Genomic DNA, 21,294 nt, shown 5'->3' on the forward strand with positions numbered 1-21,294 from the left:
TTATTTTTATATATGGATACGCACATTTATCTGTGAATTTTTCATCCTAGTTATCTATCAATCAGAATGTTTATCTTGTTTATCTTGTTTATCTTGCTTATCTATCTATCTATCTATCTATCTAGTGACTACTGGACTATGTTTGTACAAATAACTCTGCATATCTGTGTCCACGTGCTCGGCTGTCAGATTCTAATTATGACACAGGTAAAAATTTTTAGTGGCTACGCTTCCTCCAAAATGCTCATGTTTGTTGGTCTGTCATTCTAGCAGTTTTTTTAGCGAGATTGTTGTAGCAAAGCTTTATTTCTGCTTATTATGTAAATTTTAGAAGTCTCCCTTATAAATCATAAATCATACAAATTATAAGGTGTAAAAGGTTTTTTAGTGTTTTAGTTAATTGAAAGTCAAGTGATTCATTTTATTTTACATTAATAAGATTATAAATTATAAGAATATTTAAAATAAAAATTGTAAAATTGATGAAAAGTTTGGCCGACAACTAAATTTCTTTAGCTGTTTCCGATTCTCTTTGATTTGGGTGGGATTATAGTACAACATAAAAAATATCTATAAATTAGCTAAATATTATAGGCTCAATAACTAAATAATCTATCAACTATCAAGGCTTAACACTAGTTAAGCTGAACACAGTAATAGTGTCTGACTGATTATGACGTAACAAAAAACAATTAGCCAATGAGAGGCCGTTATTGACCAATGGTAAAATTTATAGTTGCCTCTCATTGGCTAATTTTTTTTGTTACGTCATAATCAGTCAGACACTATTACTGTGTTCGTTAAGCTGTGCAATTTTGGTAACAGCAACTTGTTTTTTTCATGCCATCAGCCGCCAAAAATAGCTATGGTAAAAATAAATTTTACAAAGAGTGAGAAAGAGAGAGAGAGAGACAGACTGACAAATTGAAAAAAAGAAAGAGAATGTATAAATTAAGATTTAATAAAACATTGTAAAAACATTTTGATTTGCCTTGGTTCAAAGTTTTCTCATGAAAAGATAATCTAGTGCTGCTACATAAAAGCAAAATAATTTTAAAAGCATATTTAAAACATTCAGTTAAAAGAGAAAAGAATATTTTAACGATAAAATCCTGTAGAGTACAACAATGTTATTTAAAATAAACTACGCCAGACGCCGGTTGTTAGGAGAACCTGATCAGTCATTTCATATTAGACAGGCATAATTCATAATTTCATATTAGACAGGCATAATTCATAATTTCAAATTAGACAGGCATAATTCCTACTATATGCATATGATACCAATATATTAAAATGGAGTGGGGACAAAACACCTAATTTAGAAATACCTAATTTAAAAATGTCTACTAAAAATACCTAACTTTAAAAATACCTAATTTTAAAATTCCTAATTTAAAAACACCTAATCTTAAGCATATCCTAAGTGTTGTTAACTTCCTTTTAGTAAAGTAACATGATCTGTGTCTCTCTTTATCATAGCATCTTGCTAACCGCTAAACCAATAACTATTTTTGATGAAGGTAAAACCTTCTCAAGAGAAATCGCCTTTAAAATTAAAAATAGGGTGTTGGGCGACTCCCCCCTTCAAAAAAAAATGTTCTACTAAAAACTAAAATAAGATATGTAAGCTTGTCTGTACCAAAGGATCTAGCTAACTGCTTAACCGATATGGTTCTGCCTTACGATGTAGCTTCTAATAGGTCCTGGGAAGGCTTATACTTTATACCCCTCAAAAGAAGTTGCCTTTAAATAAAACACCACCCCCCCCCCCCATTCCAAGAAAAATCATCATTAGAAAGAAATTCCACCCGCCTCCCTCTCTATTTTTTTTTCTTTTAAAACTAAAATTAAAATTGAAGATGATTGACCTTCCTCCTCACAAAAAAAATTCCAACACATTTTGTAATTACTTTTACTTTTTAAAACTAAAAGAAATGGAATGTGTCAAATTCCAACCCACACCTTCAGATGCCACTAGTACTATTAAGGGTGGAAGGATGATTTTTTACTTCTTTGCCAATTTGATTTATGTTATTAAGAATTTTAGGTATTTTAGTGAAAAAATTAGATATTCTTAAATTATGTATATTTAAATTAAGCGTTTTTAGCATTAGACATTTTTAAAATTATATATTTCTAATTAGGCGTTTTTATAGTAGGTATTTTTGATATTAGCTATTTTTAAAACTAGGTATTTTTAATTAGGCATTTTTAAATTGTGTTTGTCCCCACTCCATTAAAATAATTTACTTGTAGATTCGTCACAAGCCTTTGGGGCCTTTTAAAAATGTTTGGTAGGATTGGAGTTTACAATTTTTCTTGTGGGGGGGGGGGGGGGGGGAGTAAGTGGATCAATCACCCAACCCTCACTTAAAATTAATGAAACTTCTCTGTTGAAGAGAACCTAACTGGTTTACGGTTAGCGAGATGTTTCGGTACATAGAGACTTTTTCTATAAATGGACACAAAATGGTCAGAGATAGAGAGGGGACAATGGGGTGTTTATTAAAATAGTTTATAAAAACGCTTTCCTTCTACTAGGCTTACAACTTTGGGGGCTTCAGTAAATTTGATTGGTTGATTTATTTAGTTGAGTGTTTTTAGCTACTAATTTTCATCTACAGAAGTGGTAATTTTGTTTATCATTTTGGAATGGAATACACATATCTATTGGCCATTGTCTCATCCCTTTAGATCCCTGCAAAATAGCTGTAAATTTTCGTACAACATTGTATAAATACTTGATAATCTTTCTAAGTTTTACCATTTTTCTTTTTTAAGCTTTACATGCTTAGAATTTAAATATATATTTCTATCCAGTATGTATAAGGATTACTTGTATAAGAATTATCAATAACTATGAAACTAGGATGACAACATCCATTAAAGCGAAGCCCTGAAACGGTAGGACAAACGAACATTAATACTTGTAGATTGTCAGAACTAGATAAGCACAATATCAATGCATAAGTCTAAACAAAATTATAAGTAAATTTGGAACTATACGTCGAATACTAGATATGTCAAACAGTAGATGCGACAAACGCTAGACATCTGAATCAATATAGATATTATATATGTAACCTATATCAGACATTAGCCCTATTTCCTATTTCATATCGTTTTTTTCATCGCTTCCTAAATATACAAATTAATTTACATTTGACATATAAACTTAACTTTATCTACAACATAAAAATTCGGTTAAAAACAACCCAAGACATATAAAAAAACCTTTTTCTTTAAAACGCCCTCTTTCCTGATTTTGGTCAGCTATATACATATATTTATATTTATATATTTCTTTGGATTTAAACTTTGTTTTTCTAAGATATTGGAAACTGATATTTAGTTTTTAAATGAAATGGTTTGTATGAAGGGCACTATCTTTTACATATAAACTAATTCCATCGAATGCTTCAATATCTAGTATAGTTACACAGATTTTCGGTAATTAGGATACGTCCGTCCGTTACTTTAAGCATTTAATTTTGTTATTATTAACTGCATAATTTATCGTTTTTTTCATTCTCTCAATTTTTAAATTTTAATATCCCTAATATTCCGACCATTTTACTTAACTACATCCGTTATAAAACAGGATTCATAAGAAATCAATGAATTATAAATAGGATCTAATAGTAAGAAATAACAAGGTCGAATATATCAATAACATTAACATTCATTAAAAAGTAAATAAGTAATTTCTTCTGAAAATGTTACCAAAAAAATCTCCATACATTTTTTTTGTTTGATTAGCCATAGTTTCTTAGAGTTGGGACCCAGGTATAAGGTAACAAGTGAAATAAATCTTAAATAATATTTGGGGGGCAAATGAAGAGTTCGTCAATTTTACTATATTTTGCCCCCCAACGAAAGGTGAAAACCACGTATAGGTTTCGTGATTTTTTTACCGAATTAATTTCGTTATTGTTATAAGCTGGTTTGGACCTAAAACTCCTGTGGTGGATTTTTAAACATAATTTAGATCGCTGGTAATTCACAATGTTTTTGTGAAAAATCCTTTAAAATCACATAAAAAAAAATCTACAAAAATTAAATAAAATCTTATGTTAATAATCCTTCTATAATTTTATAGAATTTATGTAGATTTTTTATGTGATTTTGGAGGATTTTTCACAAAAACAATTTTACCTCAACAGTGATGCAGCGATCCAAATTTTTTTTGAAGAATCTACCTCTGGAGTATGACGAGTACCTTTTTTGTATAGCTAACAGGGCCAGCCCAAGCTCCACTTTTGAGCATAACTTGAAACTCTGTCTCATGGGAGCTCCTCGTTAATGACACTCTCCTCAGTGAGCCTGGAATTAGGGGATGTGTTGGTATTATACACTTGATAATTAGGCATTCAAGCATACTAACAACATGTTAGTTGTAAAAGTTGAGTAATAGTTGCATCATAGAAAATCCTCGCATCAAAAGTTTTGAAAAGGGGTTATTAAAAATTTTATTAGAAATTTATCAATTAGCTCCATTGCATTGTGTCAATTTATCCATTATACATCAAATATAATTTTTTCTACATGCGTAGTATTTCTGTTTATTTTATTCTTCTAACTTCTTATTAAATAGATATTCTTCGTTTTTAAGTAACTCATAATATTAATATTAGAATATTTCTAATTTATTTAATTTGCAAAAATTGTTCCTTTTGTATATTTGCAAATAAATAACTTGTGAAGTTCATGGTAAATTATTCCTGGCATCAATTACCTTTAAAAAAAACTATAAATTTAAACGTCTCCTACAAGCTGCCAGTTTTTATTTAAATTTTTATACGAGACATAAGAAAGTCTCTAAAAAAATTTCCCAGAAACATTTGACTGTAAACAGCACCAGATCCAAATAATCAATAAAGGAAATTGTTGTAAAGGTCAAATCATACAAAAATATATAAATGTAGACAAAAAATAACTATATAGATTTACAATTAGATATAATCAATTTTCAAAATGTATATACAAAAAAGATAGACTGACATACATACAAAAAGAAAACATTTTTCTTACAAACAAACAAACAGAAAATTAGAAAGATATACACTTAGACTTAAAATGGCAGACAAACTGCCCCGTGTTGTACTTTAAGTTTTGCTCTTCTTCTCCTGTAGGAATTCTTGTATAAACAATAAACCTTCTTAAAACATTCATTACTGTTTCCATTATGGTTTCTTTCAGCAGAGAACAAAACTCTAAATAAACATTTGTTTGTGGATAAAGCATAGATAGCATAAACTAAAAACTAAGTTTATACCGGATACCGGATATTGAAACTATCCGGCCGGATATCTGGCAATGTAATCTTTTATATTATACAACAAAAATCTCTGTTAACAAACAGTCACATGCATTAGTTCTTAAAATATTGGTATTTTAAAGCAATAAGTAGGTAAGTCAAATGTTTTTTTTGTGAGCGTGTCCAATAACTTTTCAAGACGGGGGAACTGATAACAGATTAAAAATATATCGAAAATTCCGATAAGAGGCTTCATAGTTGTCAAGCTTTTTGTGAGGTAACTCGGACAATAAATCTATGAATATAGATGTATAACTAGACAACTGCCCGAATCCCCCTATTGAGGACCATTTTCGTCTGCTAGCAAATTGCTTTCTTCTCTTTTGTAGCGGTTTGGTTGTGTTAATATCCCCAACACTATTGGTTGTCGGCACATGGTCCTTGGTTATTTAACCCCTTCCCTCAGACTGACAGACATAGAGACGGACAGTCACATATCCTGGTATACAGATTTAGGATAAGTTTAGTCTCAAAAAGAGTTAAAGATTTTATATCTTATCCCAATTTACCAGTTTTGTTTCTTCCCCAATACTTATTAATGTTCCAGTGTAACTGTATCATCAGTAAGCTGTAGGTAGAAGAAATACTTATCTATGTTCCAGTGTAACTGTATCATTATTAAGCTGTAGGTAGTAGAAATAGTTATCTATGTTCCAGTGTAACTGTATCATTAGTAAGCTGTAGGTAGTAGAAATAGTTATCTATGTTCCAGTGTAACTGTATCATTAGTAAGCTGTAGGTAGTAGAAATAGTTATCTATGTTCCAGTGTAACTGTATCATTAGTAAGCTGTAGGTAGAAGAAATACTTATCTATGTTCCAGTGTAACTGTATCATTAGTAAGCTGTAGGTAGTAGAAATAGTTATCTATGTTCCAGTGTAACTGTATCATCAGTAAGCTGTAGGTAGAAGAAATACTTATCTATGTTCCAGTGTAACTGTATCATTATTAAGCTGTAGGTAGTAGAAATAGTTATCTATGTTCCAGTGTAACTGTATCATTAGTAAGCTGTAGGTAGTAGAAATAGTTATCTATGTTCCAGTGTAACTGTATCATTAGTAAGCTGTAGGTAGTAGAAATAGTTATCTATGTTCCAGTGTAACTGTATCATTAGTAAGCTGTAGGTAGTAGAAATAGTTATCTATGTTCCAGTGTAACTGTATCATTAGTAAGCTGTAGGTAGTAGAAATAGTTATCTATGTTCCAGTGTAACTGTATCATTAGTAAGCTGTAGGTAGTAGAAATACTTATTAATGTTCCAGTGTAACTGTATCATTAGTAAGCTGTAGGTAGAAGAAATACTTATCTATGTTCCAGTGTAACTGTATCATTATTAAGCTGTAGGTAGTAGAAATAGTTATCTATGTTCCAGTGTAACTGTATCATTAGTAAGCTGTAGGTAGTAGAAATAGTTATCTATGTTCCAGTGTAACTGTATCATTAGTAAGCTGTAGGTAGTAGAAATAGTTATCTATGTTCCAGTGTAACTGTATCATTAGTAAGCTGTAGGTAGTAGAAATAGTTATCTATGTTCCAGAGTAACTGTATCATTAGTAAGCTGTAGGTAGTAGAAATAGTTATCTATGTTCCAGTGTAACTGTATCATTAGTAAGCTGTAGGTAGTAGAAATAGTTATCTATGTTCCAGTGTAACTGTATCATTAGTAAGCTGTAGGTAGTAGAAATAGTTAACTATGTTCCAGTGTAACTGTATCATTAGTAAGCTGTAGGTAGTAGAAATAGTTATCTATGTTCCAGTGTAACTGTATCATTAGTAAGCTGTAGGTAGTAGAAATAGTTAACTATGTTCCAGTGTAACTGTATCATTAGTAAGCTGTAGGTAGTAGAAATACTTATCTATGTTCCAGTGTAACTGTATCATTAGTAAGCTGTAGGTAGTAGAAATACTTATCTATGTTCCAGTGTAACTGTATCATTAGTAAGCTGTAGGTAGTAGAAATAGTTATCTATGTTCCAGTGTAACTGTATCATTAGTAAGCTGTAGGTAGTAGAAATACTTATCTATGTTCCAGTGTAACTGTATCATTAGTAAGCTGTAGGTAGTAGAAATACTTATCTATGTTCCAGTGTAACTGTATCATTAGTAAGCTGTAGGTAGTAGAAATACTTATTAATGTTCCAGTGTAACTGTATCATTAGTAAGCTGTAGGTAGAAGAAATACTTATCTATGTTCCAGTGTAACTGTATCATTATTAAGCTGTAGGTAGTAGAAATAGTTATCTATGTTCCAGTGTAACTGTATCATTAGTAAGCTGTAGGTAGTAGAAATAGTTATCTATGTTCCAGTGTAACTGTATCATTAGTAAGCTGTAGGTAGTAGAAATAGTTATCTATGTTCCAGTGTAACTGTATCATTAGTAAGCTATATGTTCCAGTGTAACTGTATCATTAGAAAGCTGTAGGTAGTAGAAATAGTTAACTAGAGTTTCCAGTCAGTAAAGATCTTCTGTACTAATTTATTTTTATTTTCTGCATCTTAAACTCAATTTATATAACTATTTCAATAGTTTATATTTTAATTTTATTTAAGAAGTCAACTTGTATATTTGTGCATGTTTAGGATGGCATTTGGTTAGGAAAGTCTCTCTATTCAAAAGATTGCGCTACTTTAGTTAATGTTATCTATTAATTAGTTTAATTAGTGCTATTTACTCTGCTAGTAATGTATTTTAAAGTGTTTTATGTTCAAATTAATTGATCAAAGAGCTGATAGAACGTTTATTCAGACCTCTGTAATATATAAAATCTAACTATAAATGTCAGCCAACATGAGTAGTTTCTGTTTCGGTTTTAGAAATTCTATCTACTCTGAACATAGAGGTCATGCATCTCACTTAAATGCGGACAATTGTCTTTAGTTTAGACAAACATTCCTACCTATTACGTATCCAACTATGCGTGGATAAGCTATTATCTTTTTCTTTTGTCTTGTATAAACTACTTTTATATTATTCAGGTGCGGATGAGAGATACCTTTATGAAGGTAGGGCAGTCATTGTTAGTAAAGCGCCAACTCGCCATGGAGAAACAATTAAAAGAGAAGATGATTCACAGTGTCATGCCACCCAAGGTTAGTTTTTCTTTGTATTAGTTGGTCTGCTCTACAATTCATGTCTCAGTCACATTTTCTTGTAGCGTTCAACATAGTTATTATTTTTCAAAATAACAAGGATGGCAACATCCATAAAACGACGATCTAAAATTAGAAAAAAAAACTTGCAAGGTGCCATAATTAACAGTTTAAACAAATGATTTGTAAATTTGTTATCATATTGCATAAACATATAATATTCTTTATGAGCATACTTGAATTTTAAGGACTTGAAAAATATTACACGCTTCGCTTTTAAAATTATACCTAATAGTGCTAGGAATCCATATTTCATAAATCACGCGAATAGTATGATTATATTCTATAAGATATTGTTTTGAAAAGAAGGTAGAACTGTTAAAGAAATCATTATGCAAAAATTGAAATAGAAAGAATAAATCGATGCTCAAATTATTGATGAAACTAAGAGTCATTCATTACGTACGAATGTACGGAAAAACCCGAACTATAGAAAATCTTCTTGTTAAAAAAGAAAATATACAGTGTGTTTTACTTATTTGTTCTCTCTTGATACTTATTAGAATATAATGTATTTCTGTAGAAAATAAACGGGAACTAAAGGGATATTTGACAACAAATAAATCCTTATAATAAAGTAACAGGATGTCTGTAGGTTTGTTTCCTGTCTGTCTATTCCGTAGGGTCTCGCTAACCGCTGTACAGATATGGTTCTCCTCACACGGTAGCTTCTCATAGGTCCTGGGAAGGCTTATTACTATTTTGGGGGAGGGTACCACCTAGGGATGGCAATCCGTCAAATTTTTTGACCGGATACGGATTAGGATTCTAACAAGAATCCGCCAAAAAAAGGCAGATTCCCGCGGATTCCGGATTCTTATTTTTGGCGGATTCCGGATTCTAGCAATATATTAAGTTTTTTTTTAAAATAAAAAAATTAAGTGCTACACATGTCCTAAAAATTAATGTTCTTGGTGTTCTCTATAATTCACTTCAGAGAATCGAACCAGATTTTAAAAGATATTATATATAATGATGATAATCTTTGCCTTCAAAATGGCGGAGTTGAAAAAAAAACTCAAGACGCTAATTTAAGCTTACTAATTAAGAATCCGAATCCGCTATTAAAATACGGATTCCGGATCCGGATTTGGATTCCAAAATTGGATAAAAATTGGGCGGATTCCGGATTCTGGATTCGGATACGGATTGCCAACCCTAGACTACCACCACCCTCCAAAGAGAAATCTTCCCTCCCCCAACATTTTTTATAATTCTTCAAAAATCTGAAATAAAGGATTGGGTGATCGAATTCTAATTTTCCTCCTCAAGTGCCTCTAGTAGAGGGAATTAGTTCTAGAGGCAATTTCTTCTAGGAGGATGGATGTTGTACACTCCACCAAATTAGATAAGGACCTTCAAGCTTCACTGTAGATAGCAATCAAATCAGATGATTAGTTAGCGAGAACTTTTTGTTCAAACAAACAGACACACAGATAAACACCCTGCATTTATTATTGATTAGCATTTTGATAAATCAATCATTTATTTGAAAGCAGCTCCTGTATTGAATGTTATTAAAATTGAAGTAAAATAACTTTATTTTACTATAAAGTTATTGTTAATTATTATATTCTCCAAACTACATATCTCTTCTTTTCCCTGGTAACTAATCACTAATAAATTAGCTATTATCAGATTACTAATAGAAAGATAATTTAATTAGGAACATTTCCCTCTAAAAATAATATATTGTTCCCTGTCAAAATTGACATAATTTTGTCTTTCTTTAAAGTATTATGTTGTTTGTGTGTGTCCCGAAGAATCTCGTAAACTGATGAAGCGATCGTTTAATCTGTTATTTGGTAGGTGGGGTTCGAAATCTCTGAAACTCTAACACAAAAATTAAAATGTATTAGTAGGGGGGGGGGGGGTGCAATCAAAACTTGTTACAGAGCCCCTAGAGGCTAGAAAGGAAAAAAACTGGAAATAATATCAAGAAGTGCTGGAAAGTGTCATGTGTGACGTCATTAAAATACGTCTAAAATGGAGGAGAAGTGGGAAAGGAAATTCTAAAAAAAGAGATGGATTTAGACGTATTTTTATGACGTCACTTATGACTTTCTCAAGCGCTTCCAATATAATGGTTCTGATAATAAATGACAAAATATTGACAAGCTAGTTTTTATATCACTACATTGACTATTTTTATACCATGATAAGAAGAGCTAACATATTATAGACAGACTGATATTCTAATAACATACATTATAATTCTAAATATGTACTTCTATACATTGATCTCTTTGTACCCGAACCGATTAGGTTTTGTATTTACCTATTATATAAAATTGATAAAGTAACAGGATGTCAGTCTGTTTGTCTGTGTGTTTGTTTGTTCTCCTTTGCAGTGTAGCTTCTCATTGGTTCCGGTAAGGTTTATAACTATTTTTGGGGAATGTACCACCACCCTTTCAAGAAAAATCGCCCCTTGAAAAATTGCCCCTCCCCCCTTCCAAAAAAATTAATATTTTTGAAATAACTAAAATTGAAAATGGGAGGAGGCGAATAAACCCTCCCCCATTCCAAAAAAAGTTTAATTTTTCTTTTTAAATTTAATTTTAAAAATTGGGTAGTTAAATTCAACCCCCCTCCCCCCTCTCCTCAAGTGCCCCTAGAGGCCTCTAAGGGCGTAGCCACTTGTGAACAATTACAGGAGGCTAATATATAATTTTGGGGTTTGATATATTGGCACAACAATCAAATACTAAAGAAATTAGAAAAAAAATTATTTTATATATTGGCTTTGCCTCACTTTTCAGAGGCTTGCCTTGCCAATTTAAGTGGAGAAACCCTCTACACCTTTTTATAATTTAGTGGTGGGGGTTAATATTTTTCAAAGGTCAAATCAACTGGTTAACCTCCTTCGTAAATAGGTAAATAATAACCTGTCTAGCACAAAAATATGTAAAGCTACCTTCTTAATCTAAATCACAATATATTTCTGGTTTATAAAGGTTTAATAAAAGTTCTGCAGTCTTTTGATTAAATTAAAACTTTTATATGGTGTTAATTTTAGAACGACACAATGCTAAAACTATAAAAAAAGGATAACCATATTCGTTGGTAGTGTAGCTAAAACCAATTATAAGCACAGCCACTGTTTAAATATGTTATAATAATTGCATGTACTAGTACCGACTCCGCGTCATAACTAAAGACTTTAAAAATGGTTTCTACTGCTACTATTTGACCACAATTTACGCAACTCTGCAACAAATTTATATACAATTTTGTTTAGACTTAGAAATTAATGTTCTTAATAAGTTCAGATACCCTGTAAGAGTTTTTGTTTGTTTGTCCTTCCTTCTGATTTTAGATCTTTGCTATTATGGATGTCATACCTTTTTTGGAATTGATAAGAAGGAATTCGTAAGATATAGCAAGTATACTCCGACGTGGTTGCAATGGACAGAAACCGTTATTGACAGAAAAACAGTGCTACTTAAAGGTATATACATACATTATACATATATGTAAGAGAATAGAGTTGTTTTCATTGTTTGTTCGGTGCTTGTATTAAACAGTAAAAATAGGAATAAATTTTGTTCCTAATATCAAAATTTTTATGTTAAGGATTTATCAGGGCTTCACAGCCGCATCACTTCCGCACTTTTGTGCTTTTTTTTTTACTGAAAAGATGGATTACAACATTAGGAACATGGTTAGGCATCCAGCTGAATTTCAAAGTTATTGCTTCATTTTATCTAAAATCCAATGCTTTCGAAGTATCAGGGCATGGCAGGTGCACCTCTTCCGTGAATTGGCCTTAAATTTAAAGCCATTTTTGCTTTTTTAAAAAGACGGATTGCAACAGTAGGAACATGTTCAGGCATCCAGCTAAATTTCAGAGTTATACTGTGACATTTTCGGCTTTGATCTTTCTAGATCATTTTTATAAATAATTCTAAAAGCTTTCAAAGTTTAATACAAGCCACATTAAAATTATATTTATCTTTTGTTGTTTAAGAAAAACTCTCCTGAAATGCGTAGGTTATTAATGAAGGGAAACTTAATTTTGTCCAAAACTTTTGCATCTAAGCTTCATGCTAGAACAAGGACAAATATCCCCAAGGAAAGAAAGTAGAACGTAATGAGTATAAATTTTAATGTAAGAAATTAATATTAAATACAATATTACTTTAAGCCTTGGTCTGGTCAAATGACTTCTTATAAATAAACTAGCGACCACGCCTCCAAGAGGCCTATAAGGCCATTAAGAAAGGGGGGAGTTGATTTCAGTAGAACCATCTTAGTTTTTTATGAACCCAATACTCCTTCACATTTCCTTTAAGTATATTCTCTGTAAAGTAGAATCATATTTGTCTAGCGGTTACATACTAGTGGTTTCTACGCCCCTAGCTTCTAGAGAGGACGGATATTTCAAGAATATATATAAACCTACCCTGAAATATATAGCTACAATAAATATACCTTACTATTATAGGATAAGTATTAATACACGATCATAAAAAAAAACATTTCTTTAAGGCTGAAAATTGTTAATTTGGATAAATTCCTAAAAAAAAAGATCAGAATACCTTTCATCCGACCATTTTCCACCTTGTATTTTCATATATACAAGCTTTTAAAATATGAGTCGATTTATAACTATTCCATTATCATATATACATGAATCTATCTATCTATTTCTGTTAATGTTTAGGTGGCAGACTGGCTAATGAAAGGAGGCGTAGGAGAGGAGGATGAAGATATGGATATAGATTCAGAAACAGGTAATATTACAGGTGTAGGAGAGGAGGATGAAGATATGGATATAGATTCAGAAACAGGTAATATTACAGGTGTAGGAGAGGAGGATGAAGATATGGATATAGATTCAGAAACAGGTAATATTACAGGTGTAGGAGAGGAGGATGAAGATATGGATATAGATTCAGAAACAGGTAATATTACAGCTGTAGGAGAGGAGGATGAAGATATGGATATAGATTCAGAAACAGGTAATATTACAGGTGTAGGAGAGGAGGATGAAGATATGGATATAGATTCAGAAACAGGTAATATTACAGCTGTAGGAGAGGAGGATGAAGATATGGATATAGATTCAGAAACAGGTAATATTACAGGTGTAGGAGAGGATATGAAGATATGGATATAGATCCAGAAACAGGTAATTAAAAATTACAAATATTACAGCATTCAAATGGATTAAAACCACTCAACTATTACTTTTTATAACTCTTTGTAAAAAAAAGGCATATAGTTATCACTTCTTCTACCAAATAAAAAAATGTAATACTTTTTAGTTATTTGTATACCCTCTAGAACCACCAAAACAGTAATCTCTAATATGTTTGTGTGTCTGTGTGTTACTAATTTGAGGTGCCTCAGGGATGGGTACCCCTATTTAGACTCCAGAAAAATGATGGGTTTTTATTCTTGGTTTGAATTTAATCCTTTTTAATTAGGTTCAATGATGCGAAAAGTTTCAAGTCCAAGATCTTCAAATCAGGTAATTGAAACATTTTAGCATTTTAAGGCGTGTGTGGTTGTGTTGGTAATCTACGATAAGTAAGACATCAACACTAAAGAAAACAACTAGAGTTTTTCATTTGATTGTTTTAATTTATCAGTTTTGGGTCAGATATATTTTACTCTGAATTTTTTAAAGTACAAATTTTGAAATCTTACCTTATAATTTCTATATGATTGTAGATAAAAAATAAATACTTTCTATAGATTTATAGTAACTAGGATTGTTAAAAATCAATTAATTTGATAATTACAAAATGCCATACATGTTTTGGATATTCTAAATTATTAGTTTTTAGAAATAATATTTTTAAAAACACTTTTTGTAACAAAGCTTCTCTATAATATCTTTTTATTTGTCAACTGATTTTAGATATTTATAAGATCCATATATTATAAACAAATCATATTTAGTAATTTTTTGACAATGACCAATGACCATCAAAAATTAAATTACTTTTTACTAGTTTTATTGCTGCGCAACTTATTGACATTATTGTTCTAACTAATAAGATTTAATCAGAATAAAAATATTAGTTATTTCCAAAGCTTTATTTTTATAAAAAAAATTGTTCTTGTTAAAAAAATGTAATTAAGAAAAATCTCTTTCATAGAAAATATGTTATTTATTATTTGTGAGTATAGAAGAAAGAGAACAAAAGCTATTGATAAAATTGTAATTAATTTTTCATTCTTTATAAGCGTTCTTAACAAACTTTAGAATGATAGAATTCAAATATTTAAACAGAACATAGAAATGTACTATTTAATATAAGATTTGGGCTAAATTATAACAGGACATGTCTTTAAAAAAAGAGTATTGTTTTTAAACAATAAACATCTATGTTCATATTACATTTCATAATAAATTAAAAGAAAATTTGATTAAAATGGTTGAAAGAAGGTGTATCAACTTTTTTTTATGGCTAGCCGGTTCTTTTAGTAAGTAGTAGATGTAAAATTTTTCATAGAATTCAGATATGCAATCGGTTTTTTTGTAGACCTCTTATTTTTTAAGTAATTTAAGTTTTTTAAAAAAATAATTAAGTCGGTTTTAAGGTACTAAAACGCAACAAAATAAAAGAAGAAAATGGCCAGTAAGAACAAAAATAGTAAGATCTTTAATTTGACACCTTACTTTTAAAATTCTGTTGAGTAATTATTGAAAAAATCTATTTTTTTAACCTCGGTTTAATAAAAACTCTAGACCTAAATATTTTCTCAAACAGACATAAAAAACATGGGTTCATATATACCTTTAGAATCAGAAAAATATTACGAATCCATTGTAAGCAAAATTGAAAAAAAGTAAAAAAATAAAAAAATATAAAAATGGCCAATTGTATTTTTTGTTCTGGCAACACTATTGTCTTCCCTTTTTTACCCCCTCTTTACCCCCTCTATACCCCCTTCCCATTTTTATACCCAATTCAAAAGTTAAGACGTTGCCTGTACAATATAATATGATATTTTCATATAATTCCTTTTATTGTAGTTTATATACTATATTGTAAACTTTTTTTTTCAATTTTGCTTACAATGGATTCGTAATATTTTTCTGATTCTAAAGGTATATATGAACCCATATTTTTTTACTTGTGAAATGATAAAATTGAGTTCAAAGTTTTTATTCTCGTGGGTTTAAAAAAATCGATTTTTTCAATAATTACCTGACAGAATTGAAAAAGTAAGGTGTCAAATTAAAGATCTTACTATTTTTGTTCATAATGGCCATTTTCTTTCTTTTTTTTGTTGCATTTTAGTACCTTAAAATCGACTTAATTTTTTTTTTTTAAACTTAAATTACTTAAAAAATAAGAAGTCTACAAAAAAACCGATTGCATATCTGAATTCTATGAAAAATTTTACATCTACTACTTACTAAAAGGACCGGCTAGCTATAAAAAAAAGTTGATACAACTTCTTTTAAGTTATCGTTAAAAAAGATGATTTGACATTATTAAATTATGTTAAATGGTTAATAGTGGAAAGAACATTTTTTTTAAGCCATGGACTAAAAAATGAACTTAAAAAAATAGACAAACTGAAATTGAATTTGAAAAATGGATAAAATATTACTATGTAATCAAAATAATAGTAAGATTGAATTGTTTCTATATTTTCCTTTTTATTTTTCTAACAAAATAGGAAAAAAGTATCTAGTTAATTATATCAAGTGAAATTAGATGTACTGCTAAAATACTTCTTTTTCTGGATCATGGACAAAGTAGCTTCGGACAAAGTAGCTTTGGACAAAGTAGCTTCAGACAAAGTAGCTTCGGACAAAGTAGCTTCAGGACAAAGTAGCTTCAGGACAAAGTAGCCTCCTAAGGAAAGTAGCCTCCACTGTTAATAAAGGTCATGGCCGCAGCGCTCGGCCCCCTGGCCTGCCTAGCCGCGGGCGCTCGGCTCCCTAGTCTATAACCTAACCTAGCCTAACAAAAAAATTGTAAACACATTATTAAAAATTGTAAAAACAATATTAAAAATTGTAAAAATCTATCAACCACTTTTTGCAAAATCCACGAAATTCTAAACCACCTATGTATTATCAGTTGATGATATTTTTCTTAAATAAATGTTCTGAGGCTAACATAGGTTAGGTTATAGGCTAGAGGCCGAGCGCCCGCGGCTAGGCAGGCATATTGGAGACTATTTTTCTTAGGAAGCTACTTTTCTTAAGTAAATGTCCTGAAGCTACTTTGTCCTGAAGCTACTTTGTCCTGAAGCTACTTTGTCCGAAGCTAAATACTTTGTCCGAAGTTACTTTGTCCAAGATCCCTTTTTCTAATATAATTTACGAAAATAAAAAGAATAACTAAAAAATTATAATCTGAAAAGATTTATGTATTATATTTTTGTTTCATGTATTTCATATCATATTTCTTTTATTTATACAGTTGGGGAGTTGAATCTATTTTTATAGAAGCAGAAATATAATCTATGATTATGGTTTTGACCATCTAAAAAACGTAATCTACCATTCCACTTTCCCCTCTCTTAGTGATGATATCATCAACGCCGATACGATTTTTGAAATGTACCATTCTACTTTCAATAGAGGCGAAACTGGAATGGTACATTTATGTTTACATATCAGCCTATTCATAAACATTGATTTCCTAATTTAAATCGACATAATAGTAATGGTATATTCTAGTTATTATTTTTATTTTACATAAATTTTTTAAAATTATAAATAGTATTTTATACATTCCTACGATTAACATAATTTAAAAATAGTATATATGATTTCAATTATGTCGATGTTAAAAGTGTAAACCACCATTCCAGTTTCGCCTCTATTGAAAGTGGAATGGTACATTTCAAAAATCGTATCAAAACCGTAATCATAGATTATATTTCTGCTTCTATGAAAATGGATTCAACTTTCCAACTGTTAAAATAGAAATAAAATCTCGGTGCTCCTGCAAAATGGACAAAATTATACTAAACAAGGATGACAACATCCATAAAAGCGAAGCTCTGAAACGGTATGACAGACGAACATTAACTCTTGTGGAGTGTCGGAACTGAATATACAAAATAAGAATATATACAGATTGACCCTCGAAAAAGTATTTTTTAGCATATGCAGCCCTTATTTCTCAATGAATTATTAAAAAATCCCTGTATATTTCCACACAAGTATATATAAAAATTTTAATTTTACCTCCATTAACACCGGAGATTTTTAGAGCTAAAGTTTTGAAAAAGTGACTGAGAAAATTTTTTTTTTGTTTCTCATAATTTTTGGATGGTTATAATATGTTTTTCTGGCAACTGAATAATGATACACAAAGAAAAACAAGTTAACTAATTATTTCTTTTTTATTCCACCAAGAAACAGCAATTTCTAATGGCAAAAAATACTACTGAATGAATTGATTATTTGCAAATTTTAGGTTATTTATTTACCCTTATTTATGAAAAGGATTAATTATGACAGTTGCTCCGCCCCCTTTTCTGACATCTCAACCATTTTATAGGGGGTTAATTAAGCTTTTTAGACTAAAAAATCATTAAGTTGTAATTTTATTTTCTTTTTAACTTTTTTGTTATTTAAGTTAGGATTATGAAACAAAAACAATTTTCCTGCTATATTCATAAAGATTTATTTGGTTTTTTAATCTTAAACAATTTTGCCTAATAAGTAAGTTTTTCAAAATATCATTAAACTAAAAAGGCTCAATAAATATGTGTAAAAAAATGCTTTTTACTCAAAACCTAAATTTTTTATTTCATTTTTGTATATAATTTCTGCTAGTTACAAAAATAAAAGGATTTCTACCTTAATTTTGCTAAAAAAGTTGTTTCATGTTAAAAGTTACTTTTTCCTCAGTCACTTTTTCACAACTTCACAAAAATATTTTATATCTACTTATGTGGAAATCTATAGAGAATAAGGACATATACATTTTTTAATAATTCATTGAGAAATAAGGGCTGCAGATGCTAAAAAATACTTTTTCGAGGGTCAATCTGTAAGTTTTGACAAAAATATACGTAAATTTGTTCCAAAATTTCTTAAATACAGAATTCTGTTTAAAGACATACTGACATTTTTAGGACTTGATTATAGAGATGCTTCGCTCATAATATTGTACCTTTTTGTAATTGGAATCAGTAATCCAAAAATCAGATCAATCGGATGTCTTTTTCATATAAAAAATTGTTGTTAAAAAAATAAAAAAATAACATGTTTAAAATGGACGTACGGACATTCTGGTAATGATTATAGAGTTGCTACGCTTTCTAAATCGTACCTAACTACTACAGGAATCATCATGCAAAGTTTGAAATCGATAGGACAATGTCTAAATTAACGAAAAAACCTATCCGTTACGGACTGACGGACGGACGGACGGACGGACTGGCGGACGGACGGACGGACTGACCGACCCTAATTATAGAAAAGCTTCGCTTTCAGAAATAGTAGTAGGCAGGATAGTATCGGACTGTACTAGTGGCTACGCCCCCTAGTAGTGGTACTTCCCAGAGATGTTACTCTGTAAAGGAGAACCATATCGATTCAGCGTTAAGCAAGAGAGGGGGGAGGGGGAGTTGGAGGGAGTCGATCCTCCAATTCAAATTTTAGTTTTAAAAAGAAAAGTAAGAAGAAAAATTTTTCTAGGGCCGATTTCTTTTAGGAGGTTGGTTGTTCCTTTCTCTAAAATAGTGTTGGTTGTTCCTATCTCTAAAATAGTGTTGGTTGTACCTATCTCTAAAATAGTGTTGGTTGTTCCTATCTCTAAAATAGTGTTGGTTGTGCCTATCTCTAAAATAGTGTTGGTTGTGCCTATCTCTAAAATAGTGTTGGTTGTGTCTTTCTCTAAAATAGTGTTGGTTGTGCCTATCTCTAAAATAGTTATAAAACCGCACATATGAGAAGCTTCACTAAAAATAAGAACCATATCAGTTAGCGAGATCCTTCACTTCAGACACAAACAAAACCATCATATGACTATAAGAAGAATTAGTTGATAAAAAAAAATAATTTTATCACATTACAAAAACACAACATAAAAAAGGAGATTTCATTGGATTACAAGAGATTTTTTATCAAAATATTCTAAATATCTTATCTGTCTGTTATTTTATTTGATAAGCGCATGAAGAGATTATATAGTGTAGGGAGAGGACAATAGCTCTTTAAAATTCATCGGCATTTTAATGAAATGAATATTGACGAAATATATCTTTCTTTAGCCTAAATAATTAGCTAATAACATTAAACTAACTACTAAGTCGCTCTGTGGAGTTACAACATTTCACAATTACATTAAATTAAATTTAAAATGAAAACATCCAGAATTAAATCTATCATCTTAAGATTTTTCAAAGTTAATTGTAAATGCTCGTCGTTGGGGAGGTGAAAGGTCATATCTTGACTAACTCAAAGCAAAAGTTCAGCTATTAAAATTGAAGATTTCCTTTAATTCAAATCTTTCTTCCCAACTCACTACCTCTAGTTTACAACCAAAAACCTTTTTTCCAAATTCAATTTAAATTTTTTTTACAATAATTAAATTTAAAATTTAAAACAATGCTCCATTTATTCAGTTATCCGTGGGAGCATTGGTTCAAAAGTAAAGAGCAACATACAAATTATTTATTATACTTTTTTAAAAAGGTCAACTTCTAAAAATATCTAAATATTGAAAAGCAATCATTATGAATACATTCATCTTGTTCTTAAAAAATCTATCTAATCTATTCTTTGATATTTGTCTATCGGCAAACCAGATACCTCTATTTGATTTCCCAGCAGATATTCAAACTTACAATATTGAACATGCTCCATCTGACCACTAACTATCTACCTATTTTAATTTTTATCTTTCTATCTAATTATTTGCCACCTAATGAATTGTACAGCTGAATGAATACCTTAACATCTATCAACGCGTCCCTTTATCTACTTATATACCCTCATACCTGCTTTTTAATCTACATTAAAAAATGTTATCTATCCATCTAGCTATGTAACAATTCATTAGCTAACAATCTCTATATTTCAGGGTGATATACGAACCATGTTCCGCCCATTTAACATGAACGCAATGGAAAATGTTTCAATCCTGTTCGCTGACATCGTAGGAAAGAAAATGCTCTTAAATGATTATTTGAAAATAAAGCGCAACAATAATAAGTTATCAGAAAATTAGTAAAAATATCATTTCCTTTGTAGGGAATTTAAAATTTGTTGGTTGGTTAAATGCAGCTTATACCAACAACGAGATTATTTCGGAAAAAATCAGGAAACCTATACGTGAATTTCATTTGTCGTTGGGGGCAACAAGTAGTAGAATTCTCTTCATCTGCCCCAAAATATTATTTTATATTTATTTGGCTTGTTGGTTATGTCTTATTCCTTGGTTATATGTTGTCCAATGTAAGTAAAGCTAAATAAAAATTGTAAAAACTGAAAAACCTTAAAGATTGGAAAGTTAAAGTTGTTTGCCCAGGGGAAAAACAAAAATACCACAAAATAAACTTTTTTTTGCACAAAAATGAAACTAATCATTTTCTATTTTTAAATATTCTTAATTCAAAGTGATTATATTAGCTTTAAAATAGCTTGTATAATAAAATTATAATTAAGATATATAAAAAAGTGAAATAGAAAATAATTTTATTGAATACTAGCCGATTTTTAAAGATGATTCCCGAGGTATGATGTGATGATGCTTTTTTTCTTTTTGTTTTATTGATTAAAGAGCATTTATTGGAACCCAGGTTTTACAAAGATGTCGAGTAATAAGACTGCCAGTCAGCTTGTAGGTCTTCTCAATGATCTCTTTGGCAGGTTTGACAGGTATGCTGA

At 30.3% G+C, this 21,294-nt stretch overlaps 1 protein-coding gene across 2 annotated transcripts in view; it reads left to right on the forward strand.

Moving 5' to 3' along the window:
• LOC145319131 (adenylate cyclase type 9-like) overlaps positions 1 to 21,294 on the forward strand; it is a 123,893-nt gene that overhangs the window by 72,878 nt on the left and 29,721 nt on the right. For both annotated transcript variants that reach the window (XM_080160993.1, XM_080160994.1), the window contains exons 11-16: positions 126 to 207; positions 8,298 to 8,411; positions 13,138 to 13,207; positions 13,904 to 13,947; positions 20,489 to 20,565; positions 21,205 to 21,285. In XM_080160993.1, coding sequence (XP_080017119.1) covers positions 126 to 207; positions 8,298 to 8,411; positions 13,138 to 13,207; positions 13,904 to 13,947; positions 20,489 to 20,565; positions 21,205 to 21,285 — 468 coding nt within the window. The remainder of the gene's footprint in view (positions 1 to 125; positions 208 to 8,297; positions 8,412 to 13,137; positions 13,208 to 13,903; positions 13,948 to 20,488; positions 20,566 to 21,204; positions 21,286 to 21,294) is intronic.

The sequence above is a fragment of the Acartia tonsa genome, chromosome 5 (genome assembly GCF_053477335.1).
Source record: "Acartia tonsa isolate MP-2025a chromosome 5, ASM5347733v1, whole genome shotgun sequence".
Lineage (NCBI taxonomy): Eukaryota > Metazoa > Arthropoda > Copepoda > Calanoida > Acartiidae > Acartia > Acartia tonsa.